We start from the raw sequence: 13,749 nt of genomic DNA, 5'->3' as shown, positions 1-13,749 counted from the left end.
ATAAAATAACGCAGTTAATATCAATAGCTAAGGCATCTTCGCTTATCGTTCGGTTTAGTGCGAAACATGTGCCGCGTCTAGTTTTCCCGTGATTAGCAAAAAAAAAAAAGAAAAGAGCGAAAAAAACCGGTAAATTTCTATTCTTTGCGCATTGTCTGATTCTCGTCTTTCCACCTTTTTGGCGCCGCCTTTTGCTGTTGTTGTTGCTGTTAGTTGCTGTTACTGTTGTTGTTGCTGTTGCTGTTACTGTTGTTGTGGCACTGTTGCATTTTGTTTAACATATAACAAAAGAATTTTTGTTCTCAATTTAATGTCAGTTTGCCTAGTGCCTTTGCCTAGCAGCAACATTTATAATTTACTTTTTTTTGTTTGAAATTTTCGGATAAACTAAATTTCGGTTTTATTAAAGGCCGAACCGAATATTTTGCAAATTTTATAATTGACTCTTTTTGGCAACTCCAAATTATACAATTTTAAGATGAGCATCGATATTTCGTGGCTCTGAATGATAATTGAGTGCAGCAAAAAAGTTTTTGCTAAAACAACAACAACAACAATACCGACACCGACGACAGCAAGGTTCTTAGTCATTGCCCGGCTTGTATATCCCCCCCTCCGCCTTGCCTATGCTTTTAGCAGTGCATCGTCTATTGTGAATCATAATTTGTGAATCGTTTTGTTGTTACTGCTGTGATCTCGCGCCAGTTCCAGCTCCGGCCGCCGCACAATGTCCAAACACGGTGCCGTTATCTTGAGCAGCCTTCGCCAGCTCCTGCGCCGCTCCAATGTGCGTCAGTTCGAATGCTGCGGCAAGCGTCTGACGCCGGTGACCACGACTCTCGCAACGTTGGTAAGTGAAACGTCCTATAAATACGCGCGCACACACACACACACACATGTGTGTATACATGTATGTATGTTTATTAAGGCATCGCTCGTGGCGCTCCGGGGGAGCAGCTGACGGCCGCCGGCTGCCGGCGACTATTGGAATTTATAAAAATAAAATACACACTTGTTCTTTGACTTCGCTAAAAGCAGCGACAAAAGTATAACATGCATACGTATATATGTAAACATGCCTATGTATATACACATACATTCATATGTACATAATACGACATGCGTGAGTTCTTAAACGCATGTGGGCACATTAAAAAAATTATTTAAATTTATGCGAAAGCAGAAACATGCAAGCAAAAACAAAATATACTTACACATACTACATACACACATACATACATGCATATGTACATACACTTATACATTCTATTATGTTTTTCTGTGCTCTTTTATTGCCTGCCTTTTCTTACATGCTTCCTTTTGTTGTTGCTGTTTGCTTACTTTTTGCACACACCAAAGCCGCGTCGTCAACTTTGATGCTCTCCCGCTCTTCGTGTCTCTCACTCTCGCGCTTTATCTCTCTAATGTTGTCCAGAACTTCAATTAAAGTTCACTCTCATTGAGTCACACAGAGAGCACAGGTAATGTTAAGTTACATTTGTGTTTGTACATATGTGTGTATGTATGTAATCCTGGCTTGCCACCCCTCAGCGTTAGAGTGTGAGTGTGTTTGTTGTTGTGCCAGTCATGCAAAAGCATTTAATTAAAATTGAGTGCGATCGGTTTTAAATTGTTGAACTTCCACGCACGCTTGCACTGCTCAGTGACGCCCAAACTGTGCGAACTCGTTGGAATTGTTGCTCTCGGCCTCTCTCTTATCTTCTCGAATTTAACCAGTCGCTTGTGAATCATCTGCTGACCCCTAAGAGACCCTATCGGCATTTGCACATAACTGCTTCGGCTTTTTGGGCATGTGACAGCTTTATCAGCATGCTCGTCTCAGGTGAGACAATTAACGACCCACGCAACGAAAGGCACAGGAAAAGCAAGTGTAGAATAAAATTATTTACGTACAATGTCCAAAACATGTTCTTTTATGGCAAACACGATTTGCATACGAAATGATAAAATTTGTCGATATTTGTTTGAGCATCGAGCGAAAGACACACACACACAGAGGGAGAGAGAGAGAGAGAGAGAGAGAGAGAGAGAGAGAGAGAGAGAGAGAGAGAGAGAGGAGAGAGCACATGAGTAGCGCCAGCTTTTATTTGTCTTACCAATGTAAATGGGAGCGGGAGCGGCAAATGCAAACAAGACCCAAACAAAACAAAATGTTGACAAAAAGTGTCAGACACAGTACTGTAAAAAAAAAGTTTTTATCAGCTGGGCGTTTGTGGGTCGAGGGTTCGAGGGGCCGAGGAGGTGCTTGGTCGAATGGCACCCTGTCAACGTTATTTGATACTCGCAAGAGATATAACGGCACATTATTTGCATTATAGCGTGTTATTCTTGTGCCGTGACACATGTTGTTGTTGTTGTTGTTGTTTCTGTTGTTTTTGGCACTTCATTTGCATGTGTTTTGCGCTCAGAGAAGCTGATTAGAGTCAACAAAGCCAAAGCAGTACTGACATTGATTGCACTGCACACACACACACACACACACACACACACACACACACACACACAGACAAGCGAGTTTAAAAAAAAAATCAGCACAGGGTGTCGCTAGATTTTTCGCTGGCATCCTCATTGCGGCTGTCATAATTTAGCTTCGGCACGTTCTTGGTCCACTTCGCATCCGCTCTTCCACTCACGTTTTAGTCTCTGTCCCAAATTGTAACTAAAGTTTGTTTGCTTGTTCGTTATTTTTTTTCTTTCTGTATTTATGTTCGAATAGCATAAAAAAAGTTTTATTGGCGCCATTCGGTCTGCCGCACAACACAAAATGTGTGTTAGAGTGGACCCCTCATATGAGAATACCCCCCCTTTCCCATTCCCCTTTCTAACACTGCATGGATTTTGTTCAGTGTGTGCATTGTTGCTTGTTATTGGTCCATTTGTTGTCCTATTCGTTGTCATGGGGGGCTGTTTGGGGCGTGGCAGATGCGGTTATGGCCTTGGTCAACAATTATTTTCGGCTCTGCCGTAAATAAATTTTGCTAACAAAAACCCAATGCAATTGTTATATGATTAAGGCAAAACTATACACAGATTGCACAAGTGTGTGCATGTGTGAGTCTGGATGTCCGGCATGTATCCTCTTGCAAAAATATAAAAGTCAAGTTGAACAACAACAACAAAAACAACAACAACAAAGCAACAAATTTATGCAAATGACATTCAAACAACCGAACCGGTTTATTGTTTGGTATTCATTTGCACTTGATTTTTATGTGCGCCTAATAAATGACACTCGAAAGCTATCAGATCTATTGAAGCATGCCGCACATGCTGCACACAACAATAAGTATACTTATATACTATAGCTACAGCTGATATTAGTCGGTTAATATAAGTATTAAGCTAGTGTGGAGTACAGATGATAATTGTCAGCTAATATAACTGTTAAGCTTTTTGGCTTATAGAGCTTTTCGTGTGTTACTAGAGATATCGAACGTGAGAGCAGCAGCAAAGCTTTAGTAACGCTCACTTTAATATTACATAACACTTATATTAGTATACTTCTCAGATATATCATATATAATCTTAGTTATAATATGCTCTCTATGCTCTTAGCGAGAAATCTATTACAAGCAGGACGATTATGATTATAATGCTTAAGAGACACTTTATGCTCTATACCCATTGAAAGTTGGTAAAAGGGGTATATTGTTTTTATGAATATGTACGTCACAGACAAATGAAAACATCTTCGATTCCATTAGATATATATATATATATTTTTTTTCTCAGCAGAATCTGCCGACTCGATCTAGCCATGTCTTTCCGTCTGTAAATAATCTTTCGTATAGTATATACAAATACAAATAATTTCACTTTATGAATACCTCTTCCGTTCTCAACTCAAATAGAATGTTTATAACGGGTTCTCAGTGCGTGTTTAGGGTATCTCCTAGTCGGGCACTGCCGACAAGCGCACTCTTGCTTGTTTTTTGTTGGGCAAGAAAGCCAAAACATTTAAAAATTTGCTGTCAGCTGCAACCGACTACGCAATACTCTGTTCGCAGTGTATGAATATAGCTAAAGACAATATTGAATCTATGTAAAACTTGATAAAGTTTGTTAAAACTCATCTCTAACTTCAAGCTGCATAGAAAAATAGAACAGACTGACAGCAAGACACAATCACAATATACTCGCTTTCAGCTTGTGCACAGAGTGTAGAAAAATTATTACTTTTTCTCTTTTAAAGGGAAACCAGATAAAAGTTTAGCCACATTTCCCGTTTCTTACTAAATTCTAATTATTGTCGCTTGCAATTGCTTGATATCTCCGCCTATCGCATTCTACTTACTTAGAAAACTATTTATCTATGAGATACGCAGCTCTTTTAAGTTGCCGTCAGACAAACCACGATTGGATATTTGCAGAGCTATTATCGTCTGCTGGCAAAGTTGAAGTTTGCTTTAGACTGAAATCCTTCTGTGTGCTTCTCAAACATTGCAGCCAGTTGTTGTGGATTGACCAATTGACAAATTCCTCACTGCAGTTGACTGCAACCTTTCGTAATCTAGAGCAAAGCGAGATGTGGCCATTGTTTTGATCTTCAACTTTCTGTTTAATGGCCAAACTTAAAGCTTAACTGTCAGCAGAGGCAGAGGTGTAGAGACTCAACCCCTTCACTTGTGAATGCTTCGGCTTAATCCGTTCACAAACAGCCAACGCAGCAAATCTGCATATTATACAAGCTATCTAGTAGTTACCCCACTTCGAATGCTCTCCCGGTTATCCAACCAGCCTCAAACAGTTTGCTTGGCAGCTTGTGCACGTTTTCCCACATTTATCGTGACGCGCAAATCTTGCAGCTAGCTGAAAATACAAGCCCCAAAACCAAAGGCAAATTCTGTGACAGCAGCTGCAAGCATATACTAGCTATGTATCTAGAAGGCAGAATATATAGATACATATACTATATGCTGCACTTATAATTAACGTTAACCAAACTTATCTGGCCCCCTGCATGGAGGGGAAGGGGCCTGATACTAAAGTTGTTCGACATTTAAAGGCTCATTAGAGCTTGTCGCTTCATCAGCAAAGTTACATTTGTTGTCAAATGTGGGTAAATATATCTGACAGATACGTGTCCAACTTGAACTATTTGTACAAGAGTGTGTCTGCTTGTCTGTGAGTGTGTCTGCCATTTCAATTTACCTTTCGACCTATTGGTTAAGCTTAGTTTAGCTTAGTTTAGCCTTGCGTGTTATTGCTTTGCACTTGACTTTCGCTGCGCTGGCAAACGCCCCAACCCCAGCCACATCAAGCACCGCAACTTGTGCGTATATTTGTTTAAACACCCGCATGATAGGTCGTTCAGTTTTCTCGCCCCGCACTCCGATAACTATTGGCTTTGCCACTTGCTTTGTTTGAGCTGCCCCTCGTCGCAAATGTTACCCCTGCCAGCGATAGCCATAAAAAGAAATGTTCAACTAACTGCAGCTGTATGTGGTATCTGCTAGATACAAGCGCAGTGCTTGCTAAACTGTAAATAGTTTTACAGTGGATTTTTATTGTATTCGCTTGGCATTATCAGCTGCTTCTGATAAGTGCTATCAGCACTTGCTGTCCCAGTGGAACTCGTGAATGTTGTATGCTTAGCAAATGCAAATAATTAAACTTATGAATTCATCGCAATTGAATTTGTGCGCTTTGAGATTGACCAGCGCCATAAAACATTTTAATGCCATGCATAATTTATGCCCATTCACAAATGGCCCTCCATTCACAAATGGAGCTCCCTTTGAGCATTGCGAGCATAGCCCCAGCTTGTTGAATTTGGGCTCAGATTTAAAGTCAATTTATTGGTTCGGTGCTGCTAATGCTTTGGCCATACAAACAAACAACCCAACAGCACAACCACCCGGTCGAGTGGCACTTGAAACTGTCTCCCTAATTTATATAGCAAATATTTAGATTGTAAGCGTTACGCGAGGGACTTCAAGCTTGTGGCCCCTTACAGAGCCTTTTTGCCCGAAATCTTTGCATACATTTTCAACCATTTAAAAGGTTCTGCAAAAACCTCAAGTTAACAGCATAAAAAGCCTGTTAATAATTCAGGGCGTGTCTTAGACTCCGCCTCAAATATGCTATGTGTTGCCTGGCCTGGCCTGGCCACAGCCCAGCTCTCAGCTCCCAGACCCAGCTCCCAGTTGTCAGCCGTGTCAGCTGCTCGGCTTCCCTGTGCCAGGACTGCAAATTTTGCTATTATATGCAAATGTTTCACTCCAAAAGTAACTTGGCGCAAAATGAGCTACATAAATTGTTCTGGCGTTGCTTCAGATTTTTTTTCTCTGCTTGAGTACATAGCAAAAGGTAGTCGACTTGCTTAGAGCTTTAATTGGGTGCTAAATAGTTAAATGTGTTTATGTTTTATGAGTCCAAAAAAGAGGTGCTTTAATATTTGCAAGAACTCTTTTTCTTAAGCAAATTTGGCTGGATGTTCACATTTTGTTATTGTCTTTGAGCTCTTTTTATTAGTATTTATCTTGAATGGTATGATAGGAAATATTTATACTATAAGATGAAACGTCTTTATAGTTATGCAAAGTACCTCAAATCATTTTATTTTTAGAGCATTTTGGGTGCGTTGCAGTTCTAAGTTTGTTGCCTTAGCTTGCTTATTACTGCAAATTCCGTGAATTATGTCGTTTGCATGTCCTTTTAGAAGACAGCGCAGCTTGCGAGCCACTTAACACAGCCACGTCCCATTTTTGTTTTTGTCTTTGCTGTTAATAATCACGCGCCGTTGGCCTTCTTGCAAAGCTGTAGGGCGTGTCTTTTTTCGGTGCGCCCTTTCATTTTTAGAAGGGGATGGGTGGGCGAGTTCAAGGTCCAAAGTGTGCTTAATGCTACCCTATCTAATTGTAAGCGAATTAAAATCGTTCGTGCTTTCAAAGTCGTCGCCTTGCCTGGCTTCAAAAATGCGCATGCATGGCCAAGGAAAGGACACACACACACACATTTAGAAAGTCAAAGGATATGTCTTGATGTGAGACCTACTTTTTCTCCTTTATTTTTTTGTCGTGCTCGTAAGCTGAACATATTTTTCGTGTAGATTTTCAAGGCGTTGGCAGCTGGCTTTGGTGGTATTTTCTTTGCATTATTTGTTCTTTGACTTTTTTCTTCATATTTTTGTTGTTCTTGCTGTGAAAAGTGAATTATTTTATGCGCATAATAATATTTGTACGCAGTCAAGTTGTGGAGTGCGTTTGTTTTTTTGTGCTGCTGTCAGCCTTTTGTGCTGTGGCTGAGTTTTCTCTTTTCAAGAATTTATTTTCTATTTGCCGCAGCGTATTATAACATATTGTTGTAGTTGGTAACAACTTGTAATCAGCAGCTTAATGCCGCGAAATATTGCACTAATGAGCAATTACGTGGAATGTATAATGCAATTACTCAGCTAAGTTTATGCTGCTGTTTTAATTGATGCAATTTGTGTTGTTAAACTGTGCGACTTGGCACGCGCTAACGCGCATCCTTAATGCTGGCTCAGATAACGGGCATCAGCTTACGTCCTTTAAATTGTTTGCCCGTTTTAATGCCTCAATTTGTTGATGCGTTCTATACGCTCCTATTTCAGACACTTGCCGCGCGAAGCCCGCCCACTTGGCTGCTTCACATGGCACTTTTTATTGGCGCAGGGCCAGCACTTTGTAAATATTGCCGCTTTTCACATTTGCTGCGAGGCAAATGCTACTTTTTGAGACACATTCAAGCCCATAACGAGTGCTTTTCAAAGTTGCTTTGCCGCACCGCCTAGTCTCTAATTGAAATTGCAATTTAATTAACTTGCATTTTCAATAAGCTGAATACATTTAATTAAAAAACTTTCCGCTGCCAGCTACAGACCCTCACACTCTCAAAACCTCTCTCTCTCTCTCTAACTCTATTTATATCTGTCTGCTTCGCTACCTGGTTATATAATTTGCTTTTAACTGCAACGCATGTAATTGCTGCGAAAATTGACTAAAACATTAATGTGCCGCACCACGTGACGTATACGCAATATGCTGCATTGTCACACATACGCCCCGCTGGCCAGCTTGGAGCCATTGTATAAAGACAATAATTCAAATGTGTTTAGCTAAATGCGTCCCACAATTCCCATAACGTGCATTAGGCGCTGCGCGCCGAAACATTCCGAAATGGGCCATAAAGCATATTCTACAAAGGAGCTGCATAAATAGCATACAGAAGTAGCTAAGCTGGACTGAGGCAGTAGTCGGGGCTAAAGTTTAGCCACCAGCTTAGCGCGCACTTTACGCATCTTTGCCGCTTGCCACCCACAAATGGCCACAAATGTTGGCCATGTCTGCAGCTTGTAACGCAGACAGGCAGCTGGCCATTTTATCTAACCAAAACCAGCAAGCCGCAACAGACAGCTGCCTGCCTTATGGCTGGGGCGACAAATCGTCGAAACGTTTTGCACTCTTTCATTATATGCGTCTCATTTGATTTGTTCGCAGAAATTCGTTTCGTTTTCTAATATACATTGCGTTGAACTGTGGTATCTTTATGGATGTTCGACTGTATGTGTGTATATATTTCGCATACTAATTTTAGTTTGTCTGCTTTTCCCATTTCATTGCTTTTATCTGTTTTTTTTTTTTTTTTTGGCTGGCGCAAAACATTTTCTGACATTTTCGTTAATATCTCTGAAAGTCCCTCTCCGTCTGTCTGGCTGCCATTTCTGTTTAGCTTCTGCTTCTGCGAATCTTCCACAAGTTGTTTACCCATTTCATTTACCTGCTCTTGCTCGCATTTCAACTACCTAAATGTTTACACGTTGAACATATTTTCTTATATTTCTATTTACTCATTGCTGAAAAAACTACTAAAATATACTTTATATATATCTGTGTGTATATATTTATTCCCGTTGCTCACGCGTGTAATTTATTATTTTTTTAGCTGCTCTCTTTTTGGGTTTTATATTTATAGAAATTTATCGAGACAGCATTTATTTTACGTTTTATATATTTACATCACTTTTTACTTAAATGAACACATTTTTTATTGAGCTCGAATTTTCAGTTTTAGCTTCGAATGCGGTTTGATTTGTTAATCTCGTTTATGATACATTGCCCTCAGCATTTGTAGGGCGAGGGAGGAACAGTGCCACATCCGGTGTATATAAAACAAGCTCAATTTAATGGCAGCTTTTTTTTATTATGACGTTTTTATTGCACTTTTTTTTATGTTGTGTCTATTTTTACGAGTCATTTATATTCGCTTTGAGCTTCAATTATGCTTTATAAGTGTTGGGCGAATTATGTTTTCCATTTGTTGGCTTTAATTACGCTTTCAATGGCAATCAGAGGCGTTAACAGGCTCAAGACCAACAACAGCTGCTTGAAAGGGTATACTCGGCCCGCATGCGACACTTGACACGCGACTTTGTTAACCGTTGCCAAGCAATTGGCACAAAGCCAACTTGTCGCAGCCGTGCCAAGTGCAACGGCGTGTGCGCGGGGGCAGACGGAACGTAACAAAAGCGAAGCGGCACAGTAAACATTTTTGTGCAGCTTCGTTCAACCCCTACTTTGAATTTCGTACCCTTGTTGGACACTGTGTTCCACGAATGAAAGTCGCCTTTAGTTTGACAAACTTTTGATGTTTTTTGAAGTAAATAAAAAATCAAGCTTATGGCTTTTCAACACTTCAGAATTTGTCTAAAAAGTTTATTAATTTAAGAGTTATAAAAGCATTGCATAAATAAAGTTTTATTTAACTAACAAGGGTTAAGGTGAATGAAAAAATGAATGAATTGTAGTTGATTAATTCTATCAAGACGCAATCTGTTTTAATATGCGCCTGAAAGTATGCCATGCCTAGCTTGCGTGCATTTTGTCAAACGTTATATCATTTATTTAGCCTAGTTAAAAGTTTAAATGGTTTTAAGAGCTTAAACTAGTTTGCGTGACTCAACCAGATTGGACCTGGACAACTTTTGGCTTGCTGCTCAAACTCTGTTGTCTGCAATTTGTCTGAATTGTGGCGATGGTGTTTTTGGGAACACGTGCATAACTTTGTATGTTGACTGCACTTATGCTAGTTATTATTATAGTCGAGGCTGCCTGCCTCTTTATGCCTCAACTGGCAGCACCCCTAGCTGGAAGCTCTTTTGTCAGCTCGGTTCAGTTGAGTCGTTTATTTTCAGCCCGCCATTGTTTGATTGTGTGTGTTTCGTGTGTATTTTGTCTGCTGTCTGTTGTTTGTTTTCGCTTGCTTAGGCCTGAATTAGCTCATCTCCGTGCCGCAAGCGGAGCAAGTGGCCGCATTGTTCTGCACATTATGAAGCAATTCCTTCGACTTGTCGCAAAGGCTCAGCAAAGGCAACGCCCATGTGCATATTTGTGCTGTAATCTGGCATCTTGACAGCTGGCGATTTTGGTCGTCCTTTAAAGTTGCCCCCAAACACAAATTAACTTTCTGCGCGCTAGACAAGTTGCGGCTGCCGCCCCCAGCTCAGCTCGTCAGGTGTACTTCATGAAATGAAACATTTTCATTTTCATTTAAGGCCATAAGCTCAGCAGAGGGCAGCGTTTCAGCATGCCGAGCGCCAGTGATTTCAATTTACTTGGATGATCATAAAAACTTTTGCCATTTTGCCCCAAAATAACAACAGCAACAACAGCCGGGTGTGGCATACTTTTTGGTTGTGTTGCAACCGTAGCGACTCTTCTGCCTGTCGGAGCATGTTAAATTTATGCGCCTCAGAAACGCTGCGTTTGTTAACTTCTAATATTGGCTGACAGTTTTGGCCACACTTGCTAACTCAATTTGCCAAGTTTTGAATTTTATTTGATATTCCGGCCTTTTTTTGTGCTAGCTTAGCTGTCACCTTTGCATTCAATCTATCATTTATTGCATGCGACTCGTTATTGTTGGAACAGGCTGTCAAATTGTTATTCCACTGCCAGCAGCGGCCCCTCAAGTGCCGCAAGCGCCAGAGCAAACACAAATCACAAATCATAAATCCCAGAGCTTCAAAAGAGAGAAATATGCGAGAGCTTGATTTATGTTCAACTGCTGCAACTTTTATGTGTGTGCCACGCATTCGACTCTTCCCTCATTTATTTACTATTTAAATTTCAATTACTCAGCTGCGCCGACCCCTTGCTTTTTGCCATATTGCGAGCTTGCTGAATTATTGAAGCGCTGGATTGAAGTCGAGCGTAAAATCCAATCAGTACACATATACCTAGACGACCCGTGGCACATATCGTTAGTCCGCTGCACACGCTCCTAATGCTATGCAATGCCAGTTTTTCTTGAACGTGTATATTGGTATATATATGGAAAATAAATAAAACGAGGGGTGCTCTAACAGCTAGAAACAGGTGTTGAATGAAGCCGGTTTTTATACCTATGAAGCAGGGTTTCGGTTCGAACCTTGTTCTTACATTCAATCACAATTTGAAATAGAAAAATAAAAATTATAATAAATAATTATAAGTAATAGTTAATTTTACATATTCACAGTGCCTAATAAAAAGAAAATGTTTTCAACTAAATAGTTTTTCGAAATAGTACGTACAGGTTCAGGTAAAAGTTCGAAGAATGTTTTCATTTTCAGTAAATCCAATTTAAAGTTAGTTGTTAAAAAATAGTTTGAACATTGTAAGGAAATCATTATTTTTGATTGTTATCTCTTTGCCAAAATTTCCCCTGACCCCGTATATAATATTTAGTTCAACTGCGCTCTGTGTCATGCGTCGCGTCATGAGTCTATTGTGAGTTCTGTTGGATCGTCTTTCGTTTATTTCGTGTATACGTGGTAAAATGACAAGGTAAACAGTTTCAGTTTCGATTTTATTTTGCGTTTTTCCCACTGGAGTTCGAATAAAATAAAAATACTTTCCAGTTGCTTTTTGTGCTGTGTGCGTGAGATTGCTCATACGCAAGGTGGACCGTAGGCATACACAGAGTGTAAGCCCGGGGCGAGTGAGCGTGAGAGAAAGGAAGAAAGAGAATGTGCTTGAAGCCGTTGATGAAAACTGGGCGTGAAATGTGCCCAACCTGATGCAAACATTGTACAGTAGCCCCTCCCCACCCCCAAGGTAGCAATTTACTTCCTCGGCATACCTGCTGCTCCAGTTGAAATAAGGCATGATGTTACGTTCAGTTTTGTGGTCTTTGTGCTCTCCCACCCTTGGCTGTTCGTTATGGAAGACACGTGATTTCGCTGGGGAGCATTTTAACTTAATTAGGAACGGTTGAGACATGCAAGGCAGGCACACATGAGATAGGCAGCTAGACAGCCAGGATGGTGATGTTATTCACACTCTGGCCTTTTATAAATATATACGTTAATGCTATTTGGCAGTCATAAGATCTATGGTCAATTAAAGGCACAATCAATAAGCCGTAATGCATTCATTAATATTAATTTAATCATTCTTCTTTTTATCTTTCCATGCCCATGGCGCACAGCACTTATGGCCTGGCCATGAACAACAGCAGCACAGAACCTTCAGTTCGTCAAGTCATTCGGATGATGATGAGAAGTTGCGGAAAAAGCTCGACAAGCACGAAAAAGCATCACCGACCACTGGTAAGAGAAACTCTTAAATGTTTACCCAATGACAATTACTGTAAATATTTGGCTTAAATATGAAAATTGATTCCGAGTCGAGTGCTCGGTTTGTTAGCATAGTTTGGGGTCAAATTATTTGAGCTGCGTTTTACAGTATGGATGCAGAGAGCCGAAGAAATCAGGCAAAAGAAATCAATTAAAGCAGCCACCAAAAAGGATGATGGCGAAACGGATGATCGCTCAAAGAACTCTACAGTCTACCAAATAGAGGCGATGAACTTGGCAAATAGAATGAACGCTTTTAGGGCCAAGCAAAGGCTTAAAGATGAGGAAATTAACATTAGCACAGAGTTAAAAAAAAGCAAAATTCGCATTCAACAAATCAAAGACCGTCTAGTCCAATCAAAAAAACAGTACGCTGTGCTTGAAGAGCAAGAAACCAAAGTAAATGTGGCCGAGAAAGGTGAAAAAGGTGAGAAACAAGAAGTTAGAGAAGGTGTTAGAACTCTCAGTGCAAAAGAATTGAGTAAGTATCTGTAGGTAAAGATAAACAATCTGTTCTGACTCTTTGCGTATTTGTCAAGCAGTAAAGCGTAAACAAGAGAGACATAAGAAAAGCTTAGGACTTAATCCATTTAATGTGAAAAGATATAGCAATGTTAAGAATCCGAAAAGGGTGTTTGTAAAAGAAGGTACGAAGTTGGCGCAGGTCAACAAACAGAAGAAACTCAAAATGCGCATCAAGAGAATAAAGAATTCACGCAGATCTGATAAGTAATTGAACGTTAGAAAAAACGGTTAGACTCAATTGAGGAAGTATTATAATTTAATAAAAAAAAAAGTGCTTGGCTAATATGATGAAGCTCTTGAAATAATTTCGCCAGCTGCTTTGTCGAAAAATAAAATAAACAGGTTTTTATTGATTTTGATTAAAATATATGCTCGTCTGTGGAATTTCTTGACAATTGCAGTGGGCAATTCTATAAGTACAAATTGCAGACACTTCGACTTAGCCTACTTTTAGGCGCCTTTCAATTCAATACCTTTCTATCTATCAAGAAGACTACTCATTTAATTTTCTAATTGATTGCTTATTACAAATAAAATGTGCCATAAGTTGTCATTTAGTTACAGATTAGCTAAACTCGTACGTTATTTATGTTTGCAATTATGCTTGCGCCAACCCCCTCTAA

General features: G+C 39.9%; 1 protein-coding gene across 2 annotated transcripts in view; it reads left to right on the top strand.

The window, feature by feature from the left end:
• Window positions 1–331: 331 nt before the first annotated feature.
• LOC115769983 (calcium uniporter protein, mitochondrial) overlaps window positions 332–13,749 on the top strand; it is a 43,648-nt gene continuing 30,230 nt past the window's right edge. Inside the window, exons 1-4 of one of the 2 annotated variants that reach the window (XM_030715044.1) lie at window positions 336–850; window positions 12,454–12,574; window positions 12,711–13,082; window positions 13,144–13,460. In XM_030715044.1, coding sequence (XP_030570904.1) covers window positions 728–850; window positions 12,454–12,574; window positions 12,711–13,082; window positions 13,144–13,334 — 807 coding nt within the window. In that variant the 5' untranslated portion in view covers window positions 336–727 and the 3' untranslated portion in view covers window positions 13,335–13,460. Of the gene's footprint in view, window positions 851–12,453; window positions 12,575–12,710; window positions 13,083–13,143; window positions 13,461–13,749 lie in introns of those variants that run through there. The other variant, XM_030715043.1, reaches the window with a different exon arrangement.

The sequence above is a fragment of the Drosophila novamexicana genome, unplaced genomic scaffold (assembly GCF_003285875.2).
Source record: "Drosophila novamexicana strain 15010-1031.04,08,12 unplaced genomic scaffold, DnovRS2.1 tig00004554-arrow-pilon, whole genome shotgun sequence".
Taxonomy (NCBI): Eukaryota; Metazoa; Arthropoda; class Insecta; order Diptera; family Drosophilidae; genus Drosophila; species Drosophila novamexicana.
This window is presented reverse-complemented; position numbering and strand designations above follow the sequence as displayed.